General features: G+C 35.9%; 4 protein-coding genes and 2 non-coding genes across 9 annotated transcripts; 4 read left to right on the top strand and 2 right to left on the bottom strand.

Moving 5' to 3' along the window:
- Positions 1-637: 637 nt before the first annotated feature.
- On the top strand, positions 638-4,563 carry LOC133854758 (chlorophyllide a oxygenase, chloroplastic). The gene is made up of 9 exons (XM_062291032.1): positions 638-787; positions 1,257-1,490; positions 1,701-1,805; positions 2,007-2,282; positions 2,507-2,654; positions 2,785-2,969; positions 3,097-3,209; positions 3,526-3,820; positions 3,985-4,563. Exons 1-9 carry the CDS (start codon positions 710-712, stop codon positions 4,150-4,152), a joined length of 1,602 nt encoding a protein of 533 aa, XP_062147016.1. The 5' UTR covers positions 638-709; the 3' UTR covers positions 4,153-4,563.
- A 275-nt stretch (positions 4,564-4,838) lies between these two features.
- LOC133854796 (uncharacterized) lies at positions 4,839-5,550 on the bottom strand. Its single transcript, XM_062291071.1, has one exon. The coding sequence runs from the start codon at positions 5,396-5,398 to the stop codon at positions 5,069-5,071; it is 330 nt and encodes a 109-aa protein (XP_062147055.1). The 5' UTR covers positions 5,399-5,550; the 3' UTR covers positions 4,839-5,068.
- Positions 5,473-10,277, top strand: LOC133854767 (protein FAR-RED IMPAIRED RESPONSE 1-like). Of its 4 annotated transcripts, none has more exons than XM_062291062.1 (6): positions 5,473-5,857; positions 6,792-6,897; positions 7,025-9,069; positions 9,160-9,215; positions 9,301-9,794; positions 10,123-10,277. In XM_062291062.1, exons 2-3 carry the CDS (start codon positions 6,792-6,794, stop codon positions 7,900-7,902), a joined length of 984 nt encoding a protein of 327 aa, XP_062147046.1. In that variant the 5' UTR covers positions 5,473-5,857; the 3' UTR covers positions 7,903-9,069; positions 9,160-9,215; positions 9,301-9,794; positions 10,123-10,277. The 4 variants fall into 4 exon arrangements, with proteins under 4 accessions (XP_062147046.1, XP_062147041.1, XP_062147032.1 ...); XM_062291057.1 differs by having other exon boundaries at positions 5,474-5,857; positions 7,007-9,069; XM_062291048.1 differs by having other exon boundaries at positions 5,481-5,857.
- A 3,122-nt stretch (positions 10,278-13,399) lies between these two features.
- On the top strand, positions 13,400-18,663 carry LOC133858472 (uncharacterized). Its single transcript, XM_062293947.1, has 3 exons — positions 13,400-13,851; positions 16,783-17,060; positions 18,196-18,663. Exons 1-3 carry the CDS (start codon positions 13,608-13,610, stop codon positions 18,508-18,510), a joined length of 837 nt encoding a protein of 278 aa, XP_062149931.1. The 5' UTR covers positions 13,400-13,607; the 3' UTR covers positions 18,511-18,663.
- A 295-nt stretch (positions 18,664-18,958) lies between these two features.
- TRNAQ-UUG (transfer RNA glutamine (anticodon UUG)) lies at positions 18,959-19,030 on the bottom strand. The gene has a single exon. It is a non-coding gene; the product is annotated as a tRNA-Gln (tRNA).
- A 414-nt stretch (positions 19,031-19,444) lies between these two features.
- Positions 19,445-19,529, top strand: TRNAM-CAU (transfer RNA methionine (anticodon CAU)). The gene is given in 2 exon segments: positions 19,445-19,482; positions 19,494-19,529. It is a non-coding gene; the product is annotated as a tRNA-Met (tRNA).
- The last annotated feature ends 43 nt before the right edge of the window (positions 19,530-19,572 follow it).

Here is a 19,572-nt window from a genome sequence, read left to right as displayed (position 1 = left end):
AATTGATAAAATTAAAAATCTAAGGAACTAATTAAAACTGAAAATGGACTAATTTTTGTTAAAAAAAAAAGAGAGAATTAGTTGATAAAATTTAAAATAAATATAATAGAATTGTCCTAAATTGAATGAATTAATAACATGTTGAAAAGGTAGAGAAGCTGTTATTTTCAAGGGTATATTCGAGGTTTCTCCTCACATCGCTGTTTGTGTACCCAAATCATTTTCCTTGCAAGGCTCTGAGGTGCCACATCAAGCAATCCACAAGAAATTGCAATATCCAATACGATGGACGGATAAGATTTAGTTATGGTCCTACTATCGACCTCATACGACCACAACCTGACATTTTCAAAATCACAAGCAACAAGACAAACAACCCAAACACAACAGATAGGCTTAGAAAAAAAACAGAAGAAAAAGTAGAGAAATTCACTGTCCGAGCTGGCAAGATATCGGGCCCCACTGTGCGGGGATACACACTCAGACCCCCAAAAAAGCATGTGGAGGAAAGGGTTGCCACGTGTGCGACAACGGAGTCCACGCTTGTCCACGTGTCAACCCTTGGACGGACAGCCTAGATCGCGGGAAACACCAACCCCTTATCTACAAAATCCCCAAATTAATTCTCTCTCACTAATATTGCGTATGTTTCTTTCCTTCTCTCTCTCGCCCTCTCTCCCAAGAGCCCGTCAGCTTCGGTCGCCAAGACATGAACACCGTAGCTACTGCTTCAGCTCTTTCATTGCCAATCTCTCTTGGTAGATCATCTAAGTTCAACATCAAGAAGGTACTGAATTTCTTCTTCTTCTTCTTCTTCTTCTTTTTTACTTTTTTTTCCTTCTGGGTTGATCTGGGTTACTGGGTATATGGTAAAAAGAACTGGAACAACATGTTAGTTGAATTGTAGCTTATACTATGATCTTTCATGGGTTTATCTGAAAAAAAAGAAGAAGATGGGCACCCGCTAAAATGTATGGGAAAGTTGGTTGATCCCTGAATACACGAGTCTCTGTAGACTGTAGGTTTCTGTTTTAAGTTTAGATGGGCACGGGGCACCTGCTGAATCTAGAGGCTTGGTTTGACTGGTCGATTAGTTATTTCAGTTGTGCCTTATTTCTGATTCCCAATAACCAAAAGATATGATTTTTAATAGGTTTATCTGCTTAATTTTATCGGAAAAGTCTACTTATTTATTAGCTGATTCTTAGATTAGATCATGTTTAACTCAGATTGTTGTGGGCTTGGTTGAATTTCAGGGCGTCAAAGGAGGATTTAGGGTTATTGCTGTATTTAGAGAGGAAGGAGAGGTAGATAAGAAGAGTGCCTGGGGACCTCTGTTCGATGTGGAGGATCCGAGGTCTAGAGTCCCCCAGTGCAAAGGGAAGTTCTTAGATGTGAACCAAGCTCTGGAAGTGGCCAGATACGATATTCAGTACTGTGACTGGAGGGCTCGACAAGATGTGCTCACAATCATGCTCCTTCATGAAAAGGTTCTTTTGACACCTCTTCATTCTTCTTGATTTCACTAGCTTAGAGTCCATGCAAATCATGCCTTAATGGGATTGCTGAATATGATCCTTAATTTGGAGTTTGGTTCTGTTGAGGGGTTTCTTTCTTTTCTTTTTTTTTTTTTTTATTTATTTTTTAAGTTAATTTTTGTCTTATTGAGGCAATTCTCATTTTTAGAAAATGGCCTGTAGGTTGTAGAAGTTCTAAATCCTCTAGCCCGTGATTACAAGTCCATTGGCACAATGAAGAAGGAGCTTGCGGAGTTGCAAGAAGACTTATCACAAGCTCACAAACAGGTGTTGAAATTATTAGTTAAAGAGAGAATGAATTCTGACTTGATAATTGTAATTGTTTATTTATTTTTCTATCATGTCTTCAGGGTACATACCATCAATGACGTACAAATCATTAGATTGCAAATCATTTCACATTTCCATTTAAACATACCCTTCATTCTAGACCATGCAACTGATTATCTGACCCATGAATAATAACAGGTTCACATGTCTGAAGTAAGGGTTGCCACTGCTTTAGATAAGCTAGCTTACATGGAAGCATTGGTGAATGATAGGCTGTTACAAGACAGAAGTGCAACAGTATCAAACCAAACATCCCCATCTCCCAGTACTTCCACACAAACTCTTGATGTCGTCCAGAGAAGGTTGCCACGTAAGAGCTTGGACGTGTCAGGTCCTGTTCAACCGTACCATCCCCACTTAAAGAATTTCTGGTATCCTGTTGCTTTCTCCAATGATCTGAAGGATGATACCATGGTAAGCTATAACTTGAAAAGTTTGTGATTCATTCTTTATGTATTGATTACTTATGTGAGCATAAGAATAAATAAGAGTACTAGAGTGGCATTACATTTTTGTCACGGTGCCAGTTATATCGTCACTTCCATATGCAGCATGCTTTAATGGTGTAAATCATCTCTGTTTTCTTACAATTATTCTGTGAATCATCTTATGAATTCCTTATCACTTTTCTGTTTCAGATGCCAATTGATTGTTTTGAGAAACCTTGGGTTGTCTTTCGCGGAAAAGATGGGAAACCTGGATGTGTCCAGAACACCTGTGCACATAGAGCATGCCCTCTTCACCTTGGTTCAATAAATGAGGGTCGCATCCAATGCCCATACCATGGTTAGTAAGAATCAGGGAAATAACTAAAGTTTATATGGTCCGATAATATATGGGTCATACATGAAAATTTAATAGTAAACTGCTACAACAATGAAAACCTATGTGAAAATCTGTTATGGATGAATGTCAGGATGGGAGTACTCAACAGATGGAAAATGTGAGAAAATGCCGTCAACGCGATTACTTGATGTGAAGATAAAGTCATTGCCATGCTTTGAGCAAGATGGGATGATCTGGATTTGGCCTGGCAATGACCCTCCAACAGCCACCCTTCCTTCTTTACAACCACCTCCTGGATTCCAAGTCCATGCTGAGGTATGGCTACAGACATTCATATACTTATAATTAATGTGAATGCATGAAGCATGTGAATTATACTTTAGATGATTCTATGAAAGAACACGGGTCATCTCAATCTCTTTTATGTCCTTCCATTTGCCAGATTGTTATGGAACTTCCAGTGGAACATGGGCTACTTTTAGATAATCTCTTGGATCTTGCACATGCCCCTTTTACTCACACTTCCACCTTTGCCAAGGGATGGAGCGTTCCCAGGTTAGTTGCTCTTATTACTAATGTTACGATTTTTCCCAAGATGATAAAAAACTGAAAAGCAAACTCAGGAGAATGATCCCTGTAATCATTCTCAAGATTACCCAAACTTTTAAAATTGCTATGTTAAACAAAAATGAAATGACCTCATTTTCCTGTGGTATCCAGATAAACTGATCAACCCCAGTTTAAGCATCAAGTCTATATCTCACCAACAATTGAAATGCTACTTTGTTCCCTTTTAGGGGAACTCATTAATTCCTTTCATGCAATTCCAGTCAAAACTCTCTTAGCAATTCGAATATTCTGTTCTTTTCAGCTTGGTGAAATTTTTGACACCTGAATCCGGCCTCCAAGGATATTGGGACCCTTATCCAATAGATATGGAATTCCGGCCACCTTGTATGGTGCTATCAACCATAGGGATCTCAAAACCCGGAAAACTGGGCGGACAGAGTACCCAGCAGTGTCCGACACACCTTCACCAACTTCACGTGTGCTTACCTTCATCGAGGCAGAAAACGAGGTTATTATACAGAATGTCATTGGATTTTGCTCCCCTGCTTAAGCACATTCCTTTCATGCAATATCTGTGGAGGCATTTCGCAGAACAGGTAAAGAGAATTCACTTATTCCTTTCTCAACTTTGTTAGTATAGCCTGTTGCAGAATGATCTAGCTATTTTCTTGTGGAGGAAGAAACAAATGCCAATTTCTTGCCCAGCTATACTCCTTACTGACGTTACTATCCAAACATTCTTGATGGTGAATTGACACAGGTCTTGAACGAGGATCTCCGGCTTGTACTTGGCCAGCAAGAGCGCATGATCAACGGCGCAAACGTCTGGAATTGGCCGGTATCCTATGACAAGCTTGGTGTAAGGTATAGGCTATGGAGAGATGCTGTGGAGCAAGGAGCTAAACTACCATTCAGCAAACCAATGTAGAATCACATTGGATGATGGATTCTGTAGATGCTCCTCCGAACAACTTGCACGTTTAATGGATCTCAGTGCGGAGAATCTCAAACGAGAGCACTGGATAGTCAACGATGGTGTGCAGTTTCCCATACCTTGGCTCTCTCAAATAAATCCCCTTGCCGGAAATTGTTAATGATCTGAGGCAGAGAACAAACGGTCCTTGCATACAAACCCCTGTAAACTAAAAGAAACTGTACACTAATTTTATTGTCTCTGTGTACAGTCAAATCCATTTTTTTTTCCTCTCTTAAATTCAGTCTCCTAGAATACTTCACCACTTGACGCCTGACAGAGTGATGAAGATTATTTTCTAGTCTTAGACGCTAGTGTTAGTCTCTTACCTTTTCTAATATGAAATTTTGGTTCTTTTACACTGCATTTGCATTGAGCAAATTGAAAACCAAGATCTCTGATCTCCCATAGCCCGTAATATAAACTTTCAATAGAGTTCTGTCGAAAAAGATACAAGTGACGCATCAAGCGGCGATCAATCAAACTCAATTTCTATGCCACCAAGGCGCAATAACAGGGAATTGCGGCCGATTATCCAGCAGATTGTAACATGGGTGCCATTATCAAATAGTGCAACTTGATCATTAAGAACCAGAACCATCCAAGCTCACACAATCCCAATCACACTCAAAAGAATCTAATTTGGTATCCAAATGGGTATTGAACTTGCCTCTTATTCTAGTTGCAGCAGAGAAAAACAAACCCATCTCACGAAATTACAGAAAAAAGTTCGCCACCAATTACTTCCTCTTTGAAATCACCCTACAGTAAAGAGATTAATACAACCATTAACAAAAGATCATAATTTTTACAACCCCATTTCACGAAATTACAAAAATCCCACACCAAAAAAAAGAAAGGCTGCTCAGAGTCACAGAGCAGAACCACAAAAGGGGCAGAAGCTGAAATCAGGCTCCACCGCCCGGTCACAGAACCGGCATCGCGAGACGTCCGAGACGGCCGACTCGGCTGTCTGTGGCGGCGGCAGAGAGTAGGACCGAGGTAAGAAGAGTTTGCAGTTGTTGCAGTACATCACGGGCTCCTTCCCCGGCCACCGCCACACCGGAACGAAGAATATCTTCAGGACCTTCTCGTACTCAACCAGATCGGCTGGCGACCGGCACGCTATGCACCTGCCCGCACCATATTTCAACACCTGCCTGACCTGTTGCTCTACTCCTCCTGCAAAGAAGAAGAACATTTCCTTCCCTTTCCTTTCCTTCCTCTTTCTTCTACCTCTACCTTTTGCCTTTTTTCCTTTTCTTGCGTACGGTTATTAACGTTTATATTTTTCTGGTTCTGCCTTTTCTGGAGAATTCGGGGGGTTTCTGCTAGCTTGCGCACTAGGTGATTCAGGGGGAGTTGTTCTATACGTGTGTCAAGAGTCCAGCTCTTGTCCCACGTGGACAAATTTTTATTCCTTTTTTTTTTTATTAAAAGAAAAAGAAAAAGAAAATAAAAAATAAAAAATTCAAAAACAAGCTACCAGCGTTAAACACACCATTTCCCCAAAATTTTCAAAAACTTTTTCTTCAACAAAACTTTCCCCCTATTTTTTCCCTCCTCCCTCACCCCACCACCGATAGCCATCCCCCCGCCACCCATCGGAGCACCGCCCACCGCAGTTTGCCTCCCACCGCTGACCAGACCGCCGACCACCGTATTCTCTCTCTCTCTCTCTCTCTACGGTCGGCCACTGCTTGTTTTTGTTGCGTTTTTTTTTTTTCTCTCTCTCTCTCTCTACGGCCGATCACTGCTTGTTTTTGTTGTGATAATTTTTTGTTGTCCTTTTTTGGTTCTTGAAGATGCTCGCCGGGTGTTCGACAAAATGTCTGAAACGAATGACATGTTATTTATTTGTTTTGGCGAATGACTATATATAGTGACTCAACTAAAAAACCCATATATATAACAGCTATTTGAATTTTTTTGGTTTGCTTTCTGTGTCTGCTATTTTGGGTTCTGAGGTTGGGGTTTTTGTTGATTTATAACGGGTTTTTGTTGCTTTGTTATTGAGAGAGAGATTAGAGCTGTTTTGTGTGTTGCTTTGGAAAGTTCAAGACACTTAGCATTTTTATCCGTATATAATAATGCATGTTTATGGAATGTATGTATTTATAATCATCTCTAACAACTCCTGTGTTATGCAAGAAATATAGTTTCGTTAATGGTTCATAGTAAAGGGTTAGTTGAAAATGAAGATGAGAAGGTCTGAGCATATATGCAAATGTGATGGAATATATTGGAAAATAGGGTGAGATATGCTAAAGTCGATTAATAAAATGTTTGCTTGTATAGCTGTGTTAGTAAAAAGAGGAGTCCATGGCGTGTATGAACATATGCATTATGGATTTGAACTTTGCGATGCTCCCTTTTTTCTTTTCAATGATATTTTTATGTGCATTAATAACCTTCCGATCACAACAATGGTTGTGTAAACCCTTCTTTTTAGACACTGTGATTCTTTGAGAACGATTATCTATCATTTCAACTTTGAACAAAATAAACATGAAGAATTATATGAGATATTAATTCACAATCGTTGTTATGATTACAAAAGCCATGCATTGATCTTTTTGTGGAATAACTTTTAGATGGACTTGTCACAAACTACCTTGATTTCACAATGCGAAGTTGATTATTCGTTGACACATGAACAACTTGACGAGGTTGTGCCCATCGAAATGGACCCTCAAAATGGTATGTTGGGCATTTCATTCTTACTTTTAATTTTTGTAACATATCTTAGAGTAAATGTTATTATTCATAGTTGGGTTTTTTACACTATGTTTTATTTGTCTTAATATAGATGGAAATGAAATTGTAGCTAATGAACAGTTGCAAGATAGTGTGGGCAATTGTCGTACCAGGCTCAAGCTCATAGACGAAGATAAAAATGTTAAGGAACCTAAGGAAGGGATGCTATTTGGCTCCATAGAGGAAATTCATGAATATTATAGAAATTATGCAAAGCAAAAGGGTTTTGGTGTGGTACAGAAGAAGAAAAAAAAGTATGAAAATGGAGATGTACATTACATCACTCTAGCATGTGCTTGTCAAGGCAGTAGACCATCCAACTCAAATAGCTTTTGCAAGCCTAGTAAAACAATCAGAACGGGGTGTAAAGCTACTTTGAATGCAAAGTTAGTAGATACAAAGTGGTATGTGACTAATGTAAATATTGGCCATAATCATGATTTAAGCCCAGGCAAAGCGAGATATTTTAGATGCCACAAGAATTTAAATCCTTGTATGAAGAGAAAGCTTGAGATAGATGATAGAGCTGGAATACGTATGAATAAGATTTATAACTCGTTAGTCGTTGAAGTGGGGGAATATGAGAATCTTACATTTGGAGAGAAAGATTGTCACAATTATATTGCGAGTTCAAGACATCTTCGCCTTGGCACAGGAGGTGCTGCAGCACTTCGTGACTACTTCGATAGAATGCGGAAAGTGAATGATGATTTCTATTTTGATATGGACATGGATAATCAGTGTAAATTGAAAAATGTGTTTTGGGTTGATGCACGAAGTAGGGCATCATATGAAGATTTCGGGGATGTCGTTGCATTTGACACAACATACTTGACCAACAAATACGAAATGCCATTTGCCCATTTTGTGGGAGTAAATCATCATGGTCAATCAATTCTTTTAGGATTGGCATTAATTTCAAGCGAAGATACAACGACATTTGTTTAGTTGTTTAAGGCATGGTTGAAATGCATGAAGGGCCGTGCGCCAAGGGCAATTATTACAGATCAAGATAGGGCTATGAAAAATGCAATTAATAAGGTTTTTCCGAATGCCCGACATAGATTTTGTTTATGGCACGTACTGAAAAAAATTTCAAAAAAATTTGGATCACATTCACAGTACAATGCCATTATGAGTGCCATACGAAATTGTGTGTATAATTCTCAGACATGTGACGAGTTTGATGCAAGTTGGCAGAATTTACTTGAGTGTTATAATCTGGAGGATAATGCATGGCTACGTGATTTATATAGTGAGCGGACTTTCTGGGTACCGGCATATTTGAATGGTGTATTTTGGGCCAGCATGACTGCCACACAACGTAGTGAGAGTATGAATGCATTTTTTTATGGTTATGTGCACTCGTCCACCTCATTGAAAGAATTTGTGGATCAATACGATAACGCTTTGCGTAGGAAGGTTGAGATTGAGAATGTTGCTGATTTCGATTCTTTTCATACCACGATTTCATGTGTAAGCAGGTTTCCCCTTGAGAAACAATTTCAAAAAATTTACACCCATGCAAAGTTCAAAGAAGTTCAAAAGGAGATTTTAGAGGTTATGTATTGTGGTTGCACTCTTTTAAAAAGTGAAGGTGGAATTAGTACCTATCAGGTGATTGAACGGGTAAAAATTAATGATTCCTACATAAAAAAAGTACGCTTTACTGTTTACTATAATGACCCTTCATGTGAAGTGAACTGCAGTTGTTGTTTGTTTGAATCAAGAGGAATTTTGTGCAAACATGTCATATCTGTACTGACTAAACTTGAAGATGTGGAATTGTTGCCCGAAAAATATTTTCTAAACCGTTGGAGGAAGGATTTGAAGCGGCCATATAAATTAATCAAAAGTAGTTATGCTCCCTTGAGTGGCAACCCTATTGTAGATCGATATGTTGAATTGAGCAAAAATATGTTGAAGTTAGCCGCAATCGCAGCACCAAACGTGGACCATTGCACGGAAGTGCAAAATCATGTTGATATGCTAACTAAGAAATTAAGTGGTCAAAGCTGTGAACAAAGTCCACATTCCCAATCACTCCCAAGTGCAAAATCTCTCTCAAGTGTATCTATGATCAGTAATGGAGCCATTGATTGTATGGCGGTGGAGGTGTGTAGTTCATAGATGTATATTTGATTCGTACATGTTGACGAATAATTTTATTTCCTATATGTTAATCATACAAAGTATTTGTTTCAGACCTTCGGGAATTCACAATCATCACGTCCATTTGAAGGAGATTTTATATACTTGTCGTAAGTATTTGGGTTTTTAGCATTTCCTGTAAAGTTGATATTCTATTGTTGCTATTACTTAAGGTGTACTTACATGTTATTTCAGGTGATATTTTTGCTCGAATTTGGTGCTGATGTGTTGAAATCTAAAAGCTGTTTGTGTTTTTGTGAACATATATGTTAGTGAATAGTGAATCTTGGATCTGAATGAAGCTGGAGAATATACAGAACAAAAGTGCTCTGGTTTTTTCAATTGATCTGCACATGTTGGATTGATGGGTCATGGGTGTATAGGACAGTTTGTTTGCTTTTGGTTTCTGAAACTGCTGCAGTTTTTTTGTTTCTCTTGAAGCCCTTTTTGATATTCTTCAAATGCTTTTATTTCTGCTTGGGAATTGCTGTTGTACACATCTTTTGGAAAGATGTTAAAGCTTAATATGTATAGGAATTATGGCGTTTCATTTGTATGACGATGTTAACTAATCAGAACGGGATGTAAGGCTACTTTGAATGCAATGTTAATCACACGGAGTATTTGTTTCAGACCCTCAGAAATTCACAGTCATCAAGTCCTATTGAAGGAGATTTCATGGACTTCTTGTAAGTATTTGATTTTTTAGCATTTCCTGCAAAGTTGATATTCTATTGTTGCTATTGCCTAAGGTGTCCTTACATGTTATTTCAAGTGATATTCTTCTCCGAATTTAGTACTGTAATTGGTACTGAAAATAAGTAGCAGAGAAATGGGGTAGTGTTTTTTTTTCTTTTCTCCTTTGGTGAAAGATATGGTTTTTGAGGTTTATCATGTTGATTATGATATGGAAACATCATGGGCATATAGGACAATTTGTTTGCTTCTTGTTACTTCTACTTTGTACTACTTCAGATTCTTGCATTGGAATCTTACTTGAAAGTTTGGTTTTTGCAGGTTTCAATCACGTGACGCCATAATTGAGCTTGTTTTCTAACATTGGATTTTTACTGGTTTATCTGAAGTCTTGAAACTTGGGGTTGTTGTACTTGTATTTAAACTTTTAAATATCGGATTTTTATGTGAAATTTTTACTCCTCATGGTTCCAATGAAGTAAGTAGTTTGGTCTTAATTGTTAATTTATATGTATGTGATTATATATTAATACTTCATTTCTTCATAATCCAGCAGGCACTATTTATCCCCCCCCCCCCCCCCCCCAAAAAAAAAAAAAAAAAAAAAAAAAACATATTGCTCTCGCGGGTAGAGCCAGATCTCTGAAGCTTACAGGGTTTCCAAATTCCTGAATAAATTCTTATATAATCTTCAGATGTTGCTAAGGTTTTGGTAAAGTCTGCTCTATGAAGTAATATATATTTGTGGTGCTGTATCTTCCTGTGTTTCAAACAATGAAACTAAGTCAAAACAAAATCTCTTTTTGTTCTTTTCTTCTTCTTCTTCTTCTTTTTTTATTTTTTTATTTTTTCTTGTAGTTTTTAATGAAGGGTTTTGAAGTGTCAACACATCATTGTGCCTGGTGAACATTTCACTTTTCTATGTTCCAAACAAATTGTTTCAATGAAACAAGCATCTTCTGTTGTGTATGTATGTCTGAAGTAGGGGAGAGCTGGGTCTCCCTTTAAAATATAAAAAACAATTTCTCTGAGATTTTTATGTGCTTTTGCTAGAAAAAAACTCCAAAGTCTCCTATCAACAATTTAGAATTTATACTAAAAAGCTGGACAATTGACCCAAAATTTAATGCTATTTTCAATTGAGTCATTTATACCTGCTGGAAAATGACAATTCAATTTCAAAATTTTCTGCACCAAATTAACACAATATCACATTTAAAATTCAGTAAGCAGAAATATCTCCAATTTGGTGATGAAGAAAATAACAAGAAGATCAACAACCCTGCATTAATTTCTTATAAAGGAGCTTTACTGTAATGACATCCAATAACACTTTGTAGTGCTTATCCAACATTACAACATAAAAATTTCACTGCATCATCCTAGTGACATATAATGCTATAAACAAAATTAAAAAGGCTAAAGCAATATGATATTGTTTCGTCATCGATATTTACTTCTCTTTTTCAAACACCAACTTGATTCGACATTCAAAGGCACATCAGAATAGATACTGAACTTAAAAAAAATGGTTTGTGGGGACGGAAAATCGTCCCTCAACACCCACTTTTTTAATAAAAAGTGGGTGCCAAGAGACGGTTTCCCGTCCCCTGTGTATCACTGCTTTTGAACTTAGGAGTATCAAACATCATACAACAATTAGACAATGTAAGATATAGAAAGGAAATAATGGTTTGAATGAGAGACAATAAACTTCCCACAAGCAAGAGGCATTTGGAGAAGCATATCCATTTTCCATTGAATATTTGAGCATAAAATCTAGCAGAATTGCTACAATCAATTTAGTCAATGTCGACAATGCAAAGCCCCCAGGCCCCAATGCTTCAAAGATTTATGTGACGGGCTGCCAGCACTTCATTCATTTGAGCAATCTGGCGTAAGAGTTGTGTAATTTTTTGCAAATTATCAAAACAAAACTTACAACAAGGGCATCACACCAGATTAGTAATGTGATTTATAACATCACTCTTTTTCTTAATTTATATATTTTAGAATAAAATTTAAGGTTTTACTCACTTGTAGTGGGACTTATGGGGGGTTTCATCTATATAAAAGTTTATGGGAAAAAGAGGTATTTCATCTACCCTTTAAAAGAAAAAAAAAAAAAAAAAATCTCTTGCCTTCACATGAAATCACTTTGAAAATATTCAGGTTTGTTACACATATGATTGAACATATGCAAATTTATTGCATTGTGTTGAATATTTTATTTTGAGTTTCTTATAGACATTTATTATAAATATCACCAAATAAATCAAATATAAATTAATAGAAAAAAAATAATATTTGCATCTCGATAAATACCAATTTAATAAACTCATAAGATTAAAGGTTTTATTCACTGTTTGTAATCTTCATTAATATTAATATATGAAACATAAACTTTTATTGGATAAACACTTTATTCATGCTAGTGGCTCCCTTCCTTTCTTTTTATCCTTCCATTTTTACTTGAATACAAAACACATGTTCGGAGTTAAATTTAAGAGAAATTATTATTGTACGACTCTTAATACAATCTTTGTACAACTCCAACAATTTTTTTTTTTTTCAAACTAACTATTGGATCTGTCTTCTTACATGTGGGTCTTAGATATCTAATGGTTGATTTTAAAAAAAATTATTAAAATTGTATAAGATTTGTAAACGTTTCATATCTCTAAATCTAATGACAATAATTTGACCACATCGATATCATTGAAATTAACGTGAAATAATAAATGAGAGTGAAAATAATTTAGATATGTTTAATAATAATTTTGATTTGAAAAGGTATTTGAATGTGATACAAAAAAAATAAAAAAATAAATTAGAAGTGCTTTCTTGTTGGATATATATATAAAAATATTTTATATTTTAAAATAATTTGTTTTGTGTTTTTAATTATTTAAGATCTGTTTAGGTTTGTAATTTCAAAATCATGTTTTAAAAATTACGATTTTAAAACATGATTTTTTTAAAATATAGTTTAATATTTGATAAAATTGCAGTTTAACTTTTAAAATCTTGTGTTTTAAAAATGCAGTAATCCTTTACTGGTTCAAATCACATTTTTTTTAAAAGAAACGAATTCTCAAACCATACATTTCTTATAGTTTAGTTTAAATTTTCACTTTTAGTTAGTAATTACAAGGGGAAAAAAAACGTTATAATCGTTGCTCTTTCATTATTTTTGGAAAAAAGTACCTTAACTTTAAAAAGTGTCAATTTAAGGTATCAATTTTTTTATTTTTTTTTAAATTTTTACTCTCCGTTAGAATTTTTCATTAAATCCTATCAAAAATTTTAGAATACCTGTGTTTTTTTTAAAAAAAAATTATTAAATTTTAAAAGATTCAAGTATAAGTATTTTTGTAAATTTCGTTAAATTCTAACAATTTTATTTTCCTAAAAAAAAGTAAGGGTATTTTGAACATTTTGATAAGATTTAACGAAAAATTTTAACAGATAATTAAAATTAAAAAAAAATTGAAATATAGGTACCATAAATTAATAGTTTTTAAAATTTAGATTTTTTTTTTTTTTAAAAAAAATAATAAAGTTATTTCTTCCAAATGTTTTTGAGCTAAAATTTCCGTGTCCCTGCGGAGTCTACAAGAGCTGGGTCGGCATCCAATATTCGGTGCGGGACGGGTCTCGTAGACAACCCACTACATGTTTGCGGGTACTGGAAGCAGTCCATTTCGGTCGGTGACGAACTGAATATTTGAATCCCCAAGAAAATCAGTGACCGGCTGCCTTTGCACTACAGCGTGGTCGGAGAGAGCGAGAGATAAGAGTGAGTGATGGCTCGAACAGTGCAAAATGAGAACAAGGCTGGGACCTTCTTCTTGGCTACCCTGGTGCTTTGGTTCGTGTCGGTTTGCTTCGAAATAGTTTTCAACAACCGCAAGGAGCTGCTGTGTGTCATCGCTGGCTGTTGCTTTTTCCAAACGGCCAACTGGGTCATCCGCTTTTGCCTCTCTCGGGACCCTCTCTTCGTCAACACCTCCGTCTCTCTCCTCCACTCCTCCATCACCTCCGTCTCTGGTTCGTTCATTTCCAAACATTCACTTTTTCTTTGTTTCCTATTATGGGTTTTGTTCCATATCCTGAGTTGGGTTTTTTCTTGGAATTATCAATTCCAGTGATGAGTTATTGTTATTTCTGCTCCTGATGTTTTTGTGTGCTAAAAAGGGGTTTGTGTTAAATAACGCTTACTTTAAAAGGTTAAGCGAATAAGAAATGGCTGATGTAATTATTTAATGATTATTCTAATATCCTCAACACAAATATTTGTGAATGATGGAGACCTTTACTTTATAATATATTAAATTATCACTAATCTTAAAAGCATAATATACTAAGAAATGATTGATTTAATGATTTAATGAATATTTTAACAGTTTGCATTTATAATTTTCTTGTGGTGGTAACTTGGCTTCATGGTATGTTCTGTGTTCTGTTTAAGAGTTTGCCTGAAAAGCATTGGTAAATTGTGTTGAGCTTGTAGGGTATGAATGGGAAACGAAAGTCTGTGGGATGTATAATCTGTTAAATGTGTTCAGATTGTTTAGTTCTAAATCTTAAATCATCATTGTCTGGTCACACCATACGGTCAAGTGTGACCGTATGGGCCTGTGCGCTTCAAATTCAGAGGCAAGCACCACATTATTCTGCGGACTTGGTCCTTGTGTCACGAATGTTTTTTTGACATGGGTAGTTCTCTTTTCTATAATTATGCATGTCGGGTAGGAATCCAGATAGCATCCTTTGAAAATTGTTTCGAATTATCAGTCTATGCCCCTTCCTTTGTTGGCAGGCTTGTTGGTCGCATGCTTTGGAAAATGCGTCTGATATAAATCCCATATTGGCAATAACCAATTAATGCAGCATCGTGTTCAATGTTGTTATATCAACCTTTTTGATATTCATGATTTTTTGTTATGGATTCCTCATTGATTCTTCGACTCGTTCCTTTTATCTTATGCATTAGGTGTCCAAGTAACAGAATATTTTCTATAAATGGTGAGGAAAGTATATGCGCAAACAACTAAAAGCCCTTGTTATGCGTTCTAAGAGTGAGGATCTCAACGCCTCTTTTCTGCTCCTCCAAGCTAGAAGGACTAGTTGATTATACTAAGGTGGAATTGTTGGCTTTCTAGGAATATTAAGGGAGGGTGTGCACCTTGGTTTCTTTCACTTGTTGGTTGAGGGTGACTTTGATTCTTTCATTTATTTGGCTGCATTGGTTTTATCCAGGCCTTGGAGGCAGGCCAATCTTATGCTGAGATTTTAAATCTTAACTTCCTTTAACATATAATAACTTTATGTGGGGCCACTATGTCAGCCGATGATTAATGTGATTTCTTAGTTACGAGGGAGTCTTGTCGGTTGTCCCTTGAAGAATTTTCAATTTTTATTTTTACGAAGTGACTACTTGGTATGTCTTATTGATTGTCATTGTGAGACCGGAGCATTTTGGGGGGCAGATAGTGGTGGAGTGGGGGTTACTTTTTTCTTTTTTTAGTGAATATTTTTCCTCTCTCATACGCCCTTCCCCTCTTTAAGGGGCTTTCTAACCTTTTCTTATTTGTGCCTTCTGTTATCTAAATGAAATTATCTTTTGCTAAAAAAAAAAACATTTGGCCTTATTCTGGTTGAATGGTGATTAACTTTGTGTTTGCATGAAAAATGGAAGGGCAAGTCACAGCAAGTCTAAGGCACACATCTTCAAGCAATCAGTAGGAGATTGTGATGATGCAAAGAATGGATTGACTGATGACTGCATCAGTATCATGGAATGTGTCTGTAAGAACATTAAGGGAAAAAAGAATCTCACATATACTTTTATATCACCATGGCCAAGTAGGATCCTGATAAGTCTTTTCTGTATTAATTGTGAAGCTGCCAGAGCATGCTATGTGGAGCTTAATATGTTGCAATTGAGCTTCATCAAGGTTCAGATGATGGGGGTGCTTTAAACATGTAAAGTGGTGAAGTTGGTGTACTTTAAGTTTCAATGGCCATGAAGATAGTGTCTTGTTATCGAGGAAATCAATAAATGGGAGTTTGTTTGAACACTTTTCTGTAATATATATTTTATCAAAAACTGATTTTTGGGACTCTTCTGGGGTCGGGAGGTGGTCTTGCCTTCTAAATAAACTTACTGGTCTTGAGATAAAAATAGAAAACTGATCCAGAGATCAATAAGTAAACTAAGTGATGAATGTGATTGACATGTCTAGAATTTTAATTCACAATTTCGTCTAAAATAATGGCCCAATTGCAACAGTGGTAAGAAGTAATTGGTAGCTGTAATATCATATACGTATGCAAGAGATACTCTCTTACTATATACTCCTTCATTCCCGTATAGTTTGTTCACTTTCATTTTGGGACTCCAAATTATTGTCACACTTTAAAAATAATGGACATATTTTTTCATTTGCTTTATTTAGGTGTAAATTAAGAAGGTAATTTTGATCACTCTTTATTTCAAAGACAATAACATCAAAGGATGTCCCCTCAAAAAGATGGATTTTCTAACCTAGACAAACAATTTAGGCTGGAGGGAGTTTCTCTTTACCCCTCACACTAGTATATGTACACTTTTCAAAGCTTGTTTTTGATTTGTACTTTGGCTGCTATTTGTAGGCTGTTAGACTTAAAATTAGGTATCCTATAAATAAAAATTCCACCTCCTGATGTTCGGGTCGAAGGTTTTCTTCAGCAGAGGCTGGATAAGAGAAGTAACGAATAATAATTTTATTTATTTCCTAAGTTTCCTTTGTCTTGATTTGTGGGTTCTCTTGACTGTTTCTGAAATGCATCTTTTGGTTTTTTGCTCTTATAATTTCAGATAACTGATATATTCTACTGCAAATCATGTTGTCTTAGACATTTTCACTCATTCTGAATTTGAGTTTTCTGGTCTTGGTATTGTTAGTAATTTCAAAGTGTTGTTTATCTCCTCTGCAGTGATATTCATTTTGGTTAATCAGTGGTTAAAAGTTGGACCAAATGGAATGTTTGAGCACTCACAGCTGTTTGGGGGTACTTGGCCATGGGCATATCCTGCTTTGTGTTTCTCATGTGGTTACTTTGCATATGATCAGTTGGATATGCTGCATTACCGGTTATACAGTGGTTGGATCCCTGCCATCTTAGTCCATCATCTAATACTCCTAATTTGCTTTACTCTTGCTTTATATCGAAATGTCACCATCAACTACCTTATTCTCACTCTCGTTTGTGAGGTATGTTTCTTTATCTTCTCAAAAGTTCTTTCCTGCCTCTATGTAATTGTTTTTCCTTCCTTTTTTCTCTCATCTCCATCCTTTTTGTTCAAGTATTTCCAGTTTCTCGTTTGACTTGGTATGGTGGTAATATAAATGTTGAATTGACTGAGGCATAGCTAGTGGATTATAACCTCTAGAAGTTTACATTGTACCCAAGGTGAGATTCAGATCTCATAGGATGAAGTGTTTGCTTAAACAACTTGAAGAACCCTAATACTTCAAAATTTTTATTGTGTTGTGAATCTATTGTATGTTCTGTATTGTTTGTGATCTGTATAACATGCAAATTTTTTAGATAACCAAGCCTTTAGGTAAAGTCTGTGTACTTTGCGTTCACACACACATATACTATATATTGACATCATGAGAACATAAAACCTAGAGGGTTTGAATCTTGAGGTTTCAGAAGGAGAAATTTTCTTGAAGGATGTGAAATACACCTTGAAGTCCGAAACCTCAGATGTCCTTTCATGGGATTAGAGGAACAGTCCTAAAGTTTTGTAGTTACAATGAATTTCTTTTCTCTATGTATGTTGGTGAAGGTTGCACTTGTTTGGAATAGAAATAAATCTTGGTATATCAATTTAATAAAATGCTTGACCTGTACACTGAAGAAACTGTTGAAATTTGAAAGATACTGGCTCCAGTTGTTTCAGTGGAATTAAAATCTGTCATGCTGTTGGATGAGGTATGCTCACTATGATATCTGTTTTGCTGCCCTTGCATGATATGAGGAGGAAAATGAGCAATCCGTATCCTGCTTATCCTTTCATTCCTTTAAATTCTTAATCTTTTTTGCTCTGCAAGCAAGTCAGGAGAAATGGTATCCCAATTTCTTTGATTATTTTTTTTTTTTCAAGGAAAAGGCTTCAAAATGTTATTATCTACAAGGTGTTGGGCAATTTAATATTAACCCTAGCCTATATGAATCATTGATATAACTGAAGGTGAAATCTATTCTGATGATGCAGCTGGATTCTATATTTCTGCATGAAAATGTTGTTATCTACAAGGTGTTGGGCAATTCAATATTAACCCTAGCCTATATGAATCATTGATATAACTGAAGGTGAAATCTATTCTGATGATGCAGCTGCATTCTATATTTCTTCATGTGAGGAAAGTAAGACGAATGGCTGGGATTCGTGATGCCAAGAGAAAAATTGTAAAGATAGAATGGGTGCTTAATTGGGTCACTTTCATTTTAGCAAGGGTTGTATCCCATGTTCTAATCACCGCCAAGCTCATCAGAGATGCTCATAAGTTCGGACAGGGCGTCGAGCTGCCGCTCGCCTTATTTGGGATGGCCGGAATGAACTTGCTTAATATTTTTCTTGGCATTGATCTTTTCAATGCTTTTAGGAGAGAAAATGGTCGTCGCCATCATGAATCACAGAAGGAAGGGTAAAAAGGGTTATACTGTATCTTATCTTCTATCATTTGTTATATTCATTTTGCATAGGAAGTTGTCAGCAAAGAATGAAATTCATTGAGAAAGAAATTAGCGATGTATATTTTCTTAGAGAGATGAGAAAAAATAAATAAATCTTTGAAATCAGAATTTAATTTTTATTTGGTGCACGAATTTCGAAGTGTGACTTTGTGAGATAAAATTAAATAAAATATGATTTGTTTTTTAAAAAAGCAAAAACAAAAATAGAATTAATTATATTTGTTTTTGAAATCACGGTTGCCAAACGAACCTGGTTAAAGGTATTAACAAATGATCCACTGCTTCTTAATCTGATTAAAGGGATAGAACCAAAAACAAATGACACCCCCGGTTGGCCTCTAGATTTGTTCAAATATCGAATGAAAAACTAGGCCAAGGAAAAAAGAATAAAACGAGACGTAAAAGGTCCCACCGGGAGTCGAACCCAGGTCGCTGGATTCAAAGTCCAGAGTGCTAACCACTACACCATGGAACCTTTTTGTTTCTTGGATTTCATAGTTGAAATAAAATACTGGTTTTTAAGTATCACTAGAATTTTCCTCTTGAAACACATTGTAGATTTCTTTTTGGGCTTACAAATTATGAATTAGAATAGATCATTGTGAAATGTACGACTATAAAAAGGTGAAAGGGAAAGACTAAAAAAAAAAAGGGCCTTCTAACATATATATATATATATATATATATATATATGTTTGTTAGTATATTTGAGAGTGTGTTGTGTTTCTTGTTTGAAAATGTATTTTCTATAAAATAAATTTGCTTATTTGTAAAAAAAAAATCAAATAAATGTGGAGCTTTACTTATAAAAATAATAATAATTATAATCCCTAGAGCATAATTTTTCCGGATCCTTCAAATTTGCATTTTGTGAATCATTGACCACTACGGGGTGGTGGCGCAGTTGGCTAGCGCGTAGGTCTCATAGCTTCTGAGTTATCCTGAGGTCGAGAGTTCGAGCCTCTCTCACCCCAAATGAATATTTTTCCCTCTTACGTCGATGTTTCTATATGCTAG

This window comes from Alnus glutinosa, chromosome 1, assembly GCF_958979055.1.
Source record: "Alnus glutinosa chromosome 1, dhAlnGlut1.1, whole genome shotgun sequence".
NCBI lineage: Eukaryota > Viridiplantae > Streptophyta > Magnoliopsida > Fagales > Betulaceae > Alnus > Alnus glutinosa.
This window is presented reverse-complemented; position numbering and strand designations above follow the sequence as displayed.

Coding starts and splice junctions, on each gene's coding strand:
- LOC133858472 (XM_062293947.1), top strand. CDS start 13,608: ATGGCTCGAACAGTGCAAAATGAGAACAAGGCTGGGACCTTCTTCTTG. Junction 13,852..16,782: donor CTCCATCACCTCCGTCTCTG/GTTCGTTCATTT, acceptor TCTCCTCTGCAG/TGATATTCATTTTGGTTAAT. Junction 17,061..18,195: donor TTCTCACTCTCGTTTGTGAG/GTATGTTTCTTT, acceptor CTGATGATGCAG/CTGCATTCTATATTTCTTCA.
- LOC133854796 (XM_062291071.1), bottom strand. CDS start 5,398: ATGTTCTTCTTCTTTGCAGGAGGAGTAGAGCAACAGGTCAGGCAGGTG.
- LOC133854758 (XM_062291032.1), top strand. CDS start 710: ATGAACACCGTAGCTACTGCTTCAGCTCTTTCATTGCCAATCTCTCTT. Junction 2,655..2,784: donor CATCCAATGCCCATACCATG/GTTAGTAAGAAT, acceptor GATGAATGTCAG/GATGGGAGTACTCAACAGAT. Junction 3,210..3,525: donor AAGGGATGGAGCGTTCCCAG/GTTAGTTGCTCT, acceptor TGTTCTTTTCAG/CTTGGTGAAATTTTTGACAC.
- LOC133854767 (XM_062291048.1), top strand. CDS start 7,927: ATGAAGGGCCGTGCGCCAAGGGCAATTATTACAGATCAAGATAGGGCT. Junction 9,070..9,159: donor TTGATTGTATGGCGGTGGAG/GTGTGTAGTTCA, acceptor TATTTGTTTCAG/ACCTTCGGGAATTCACAATC.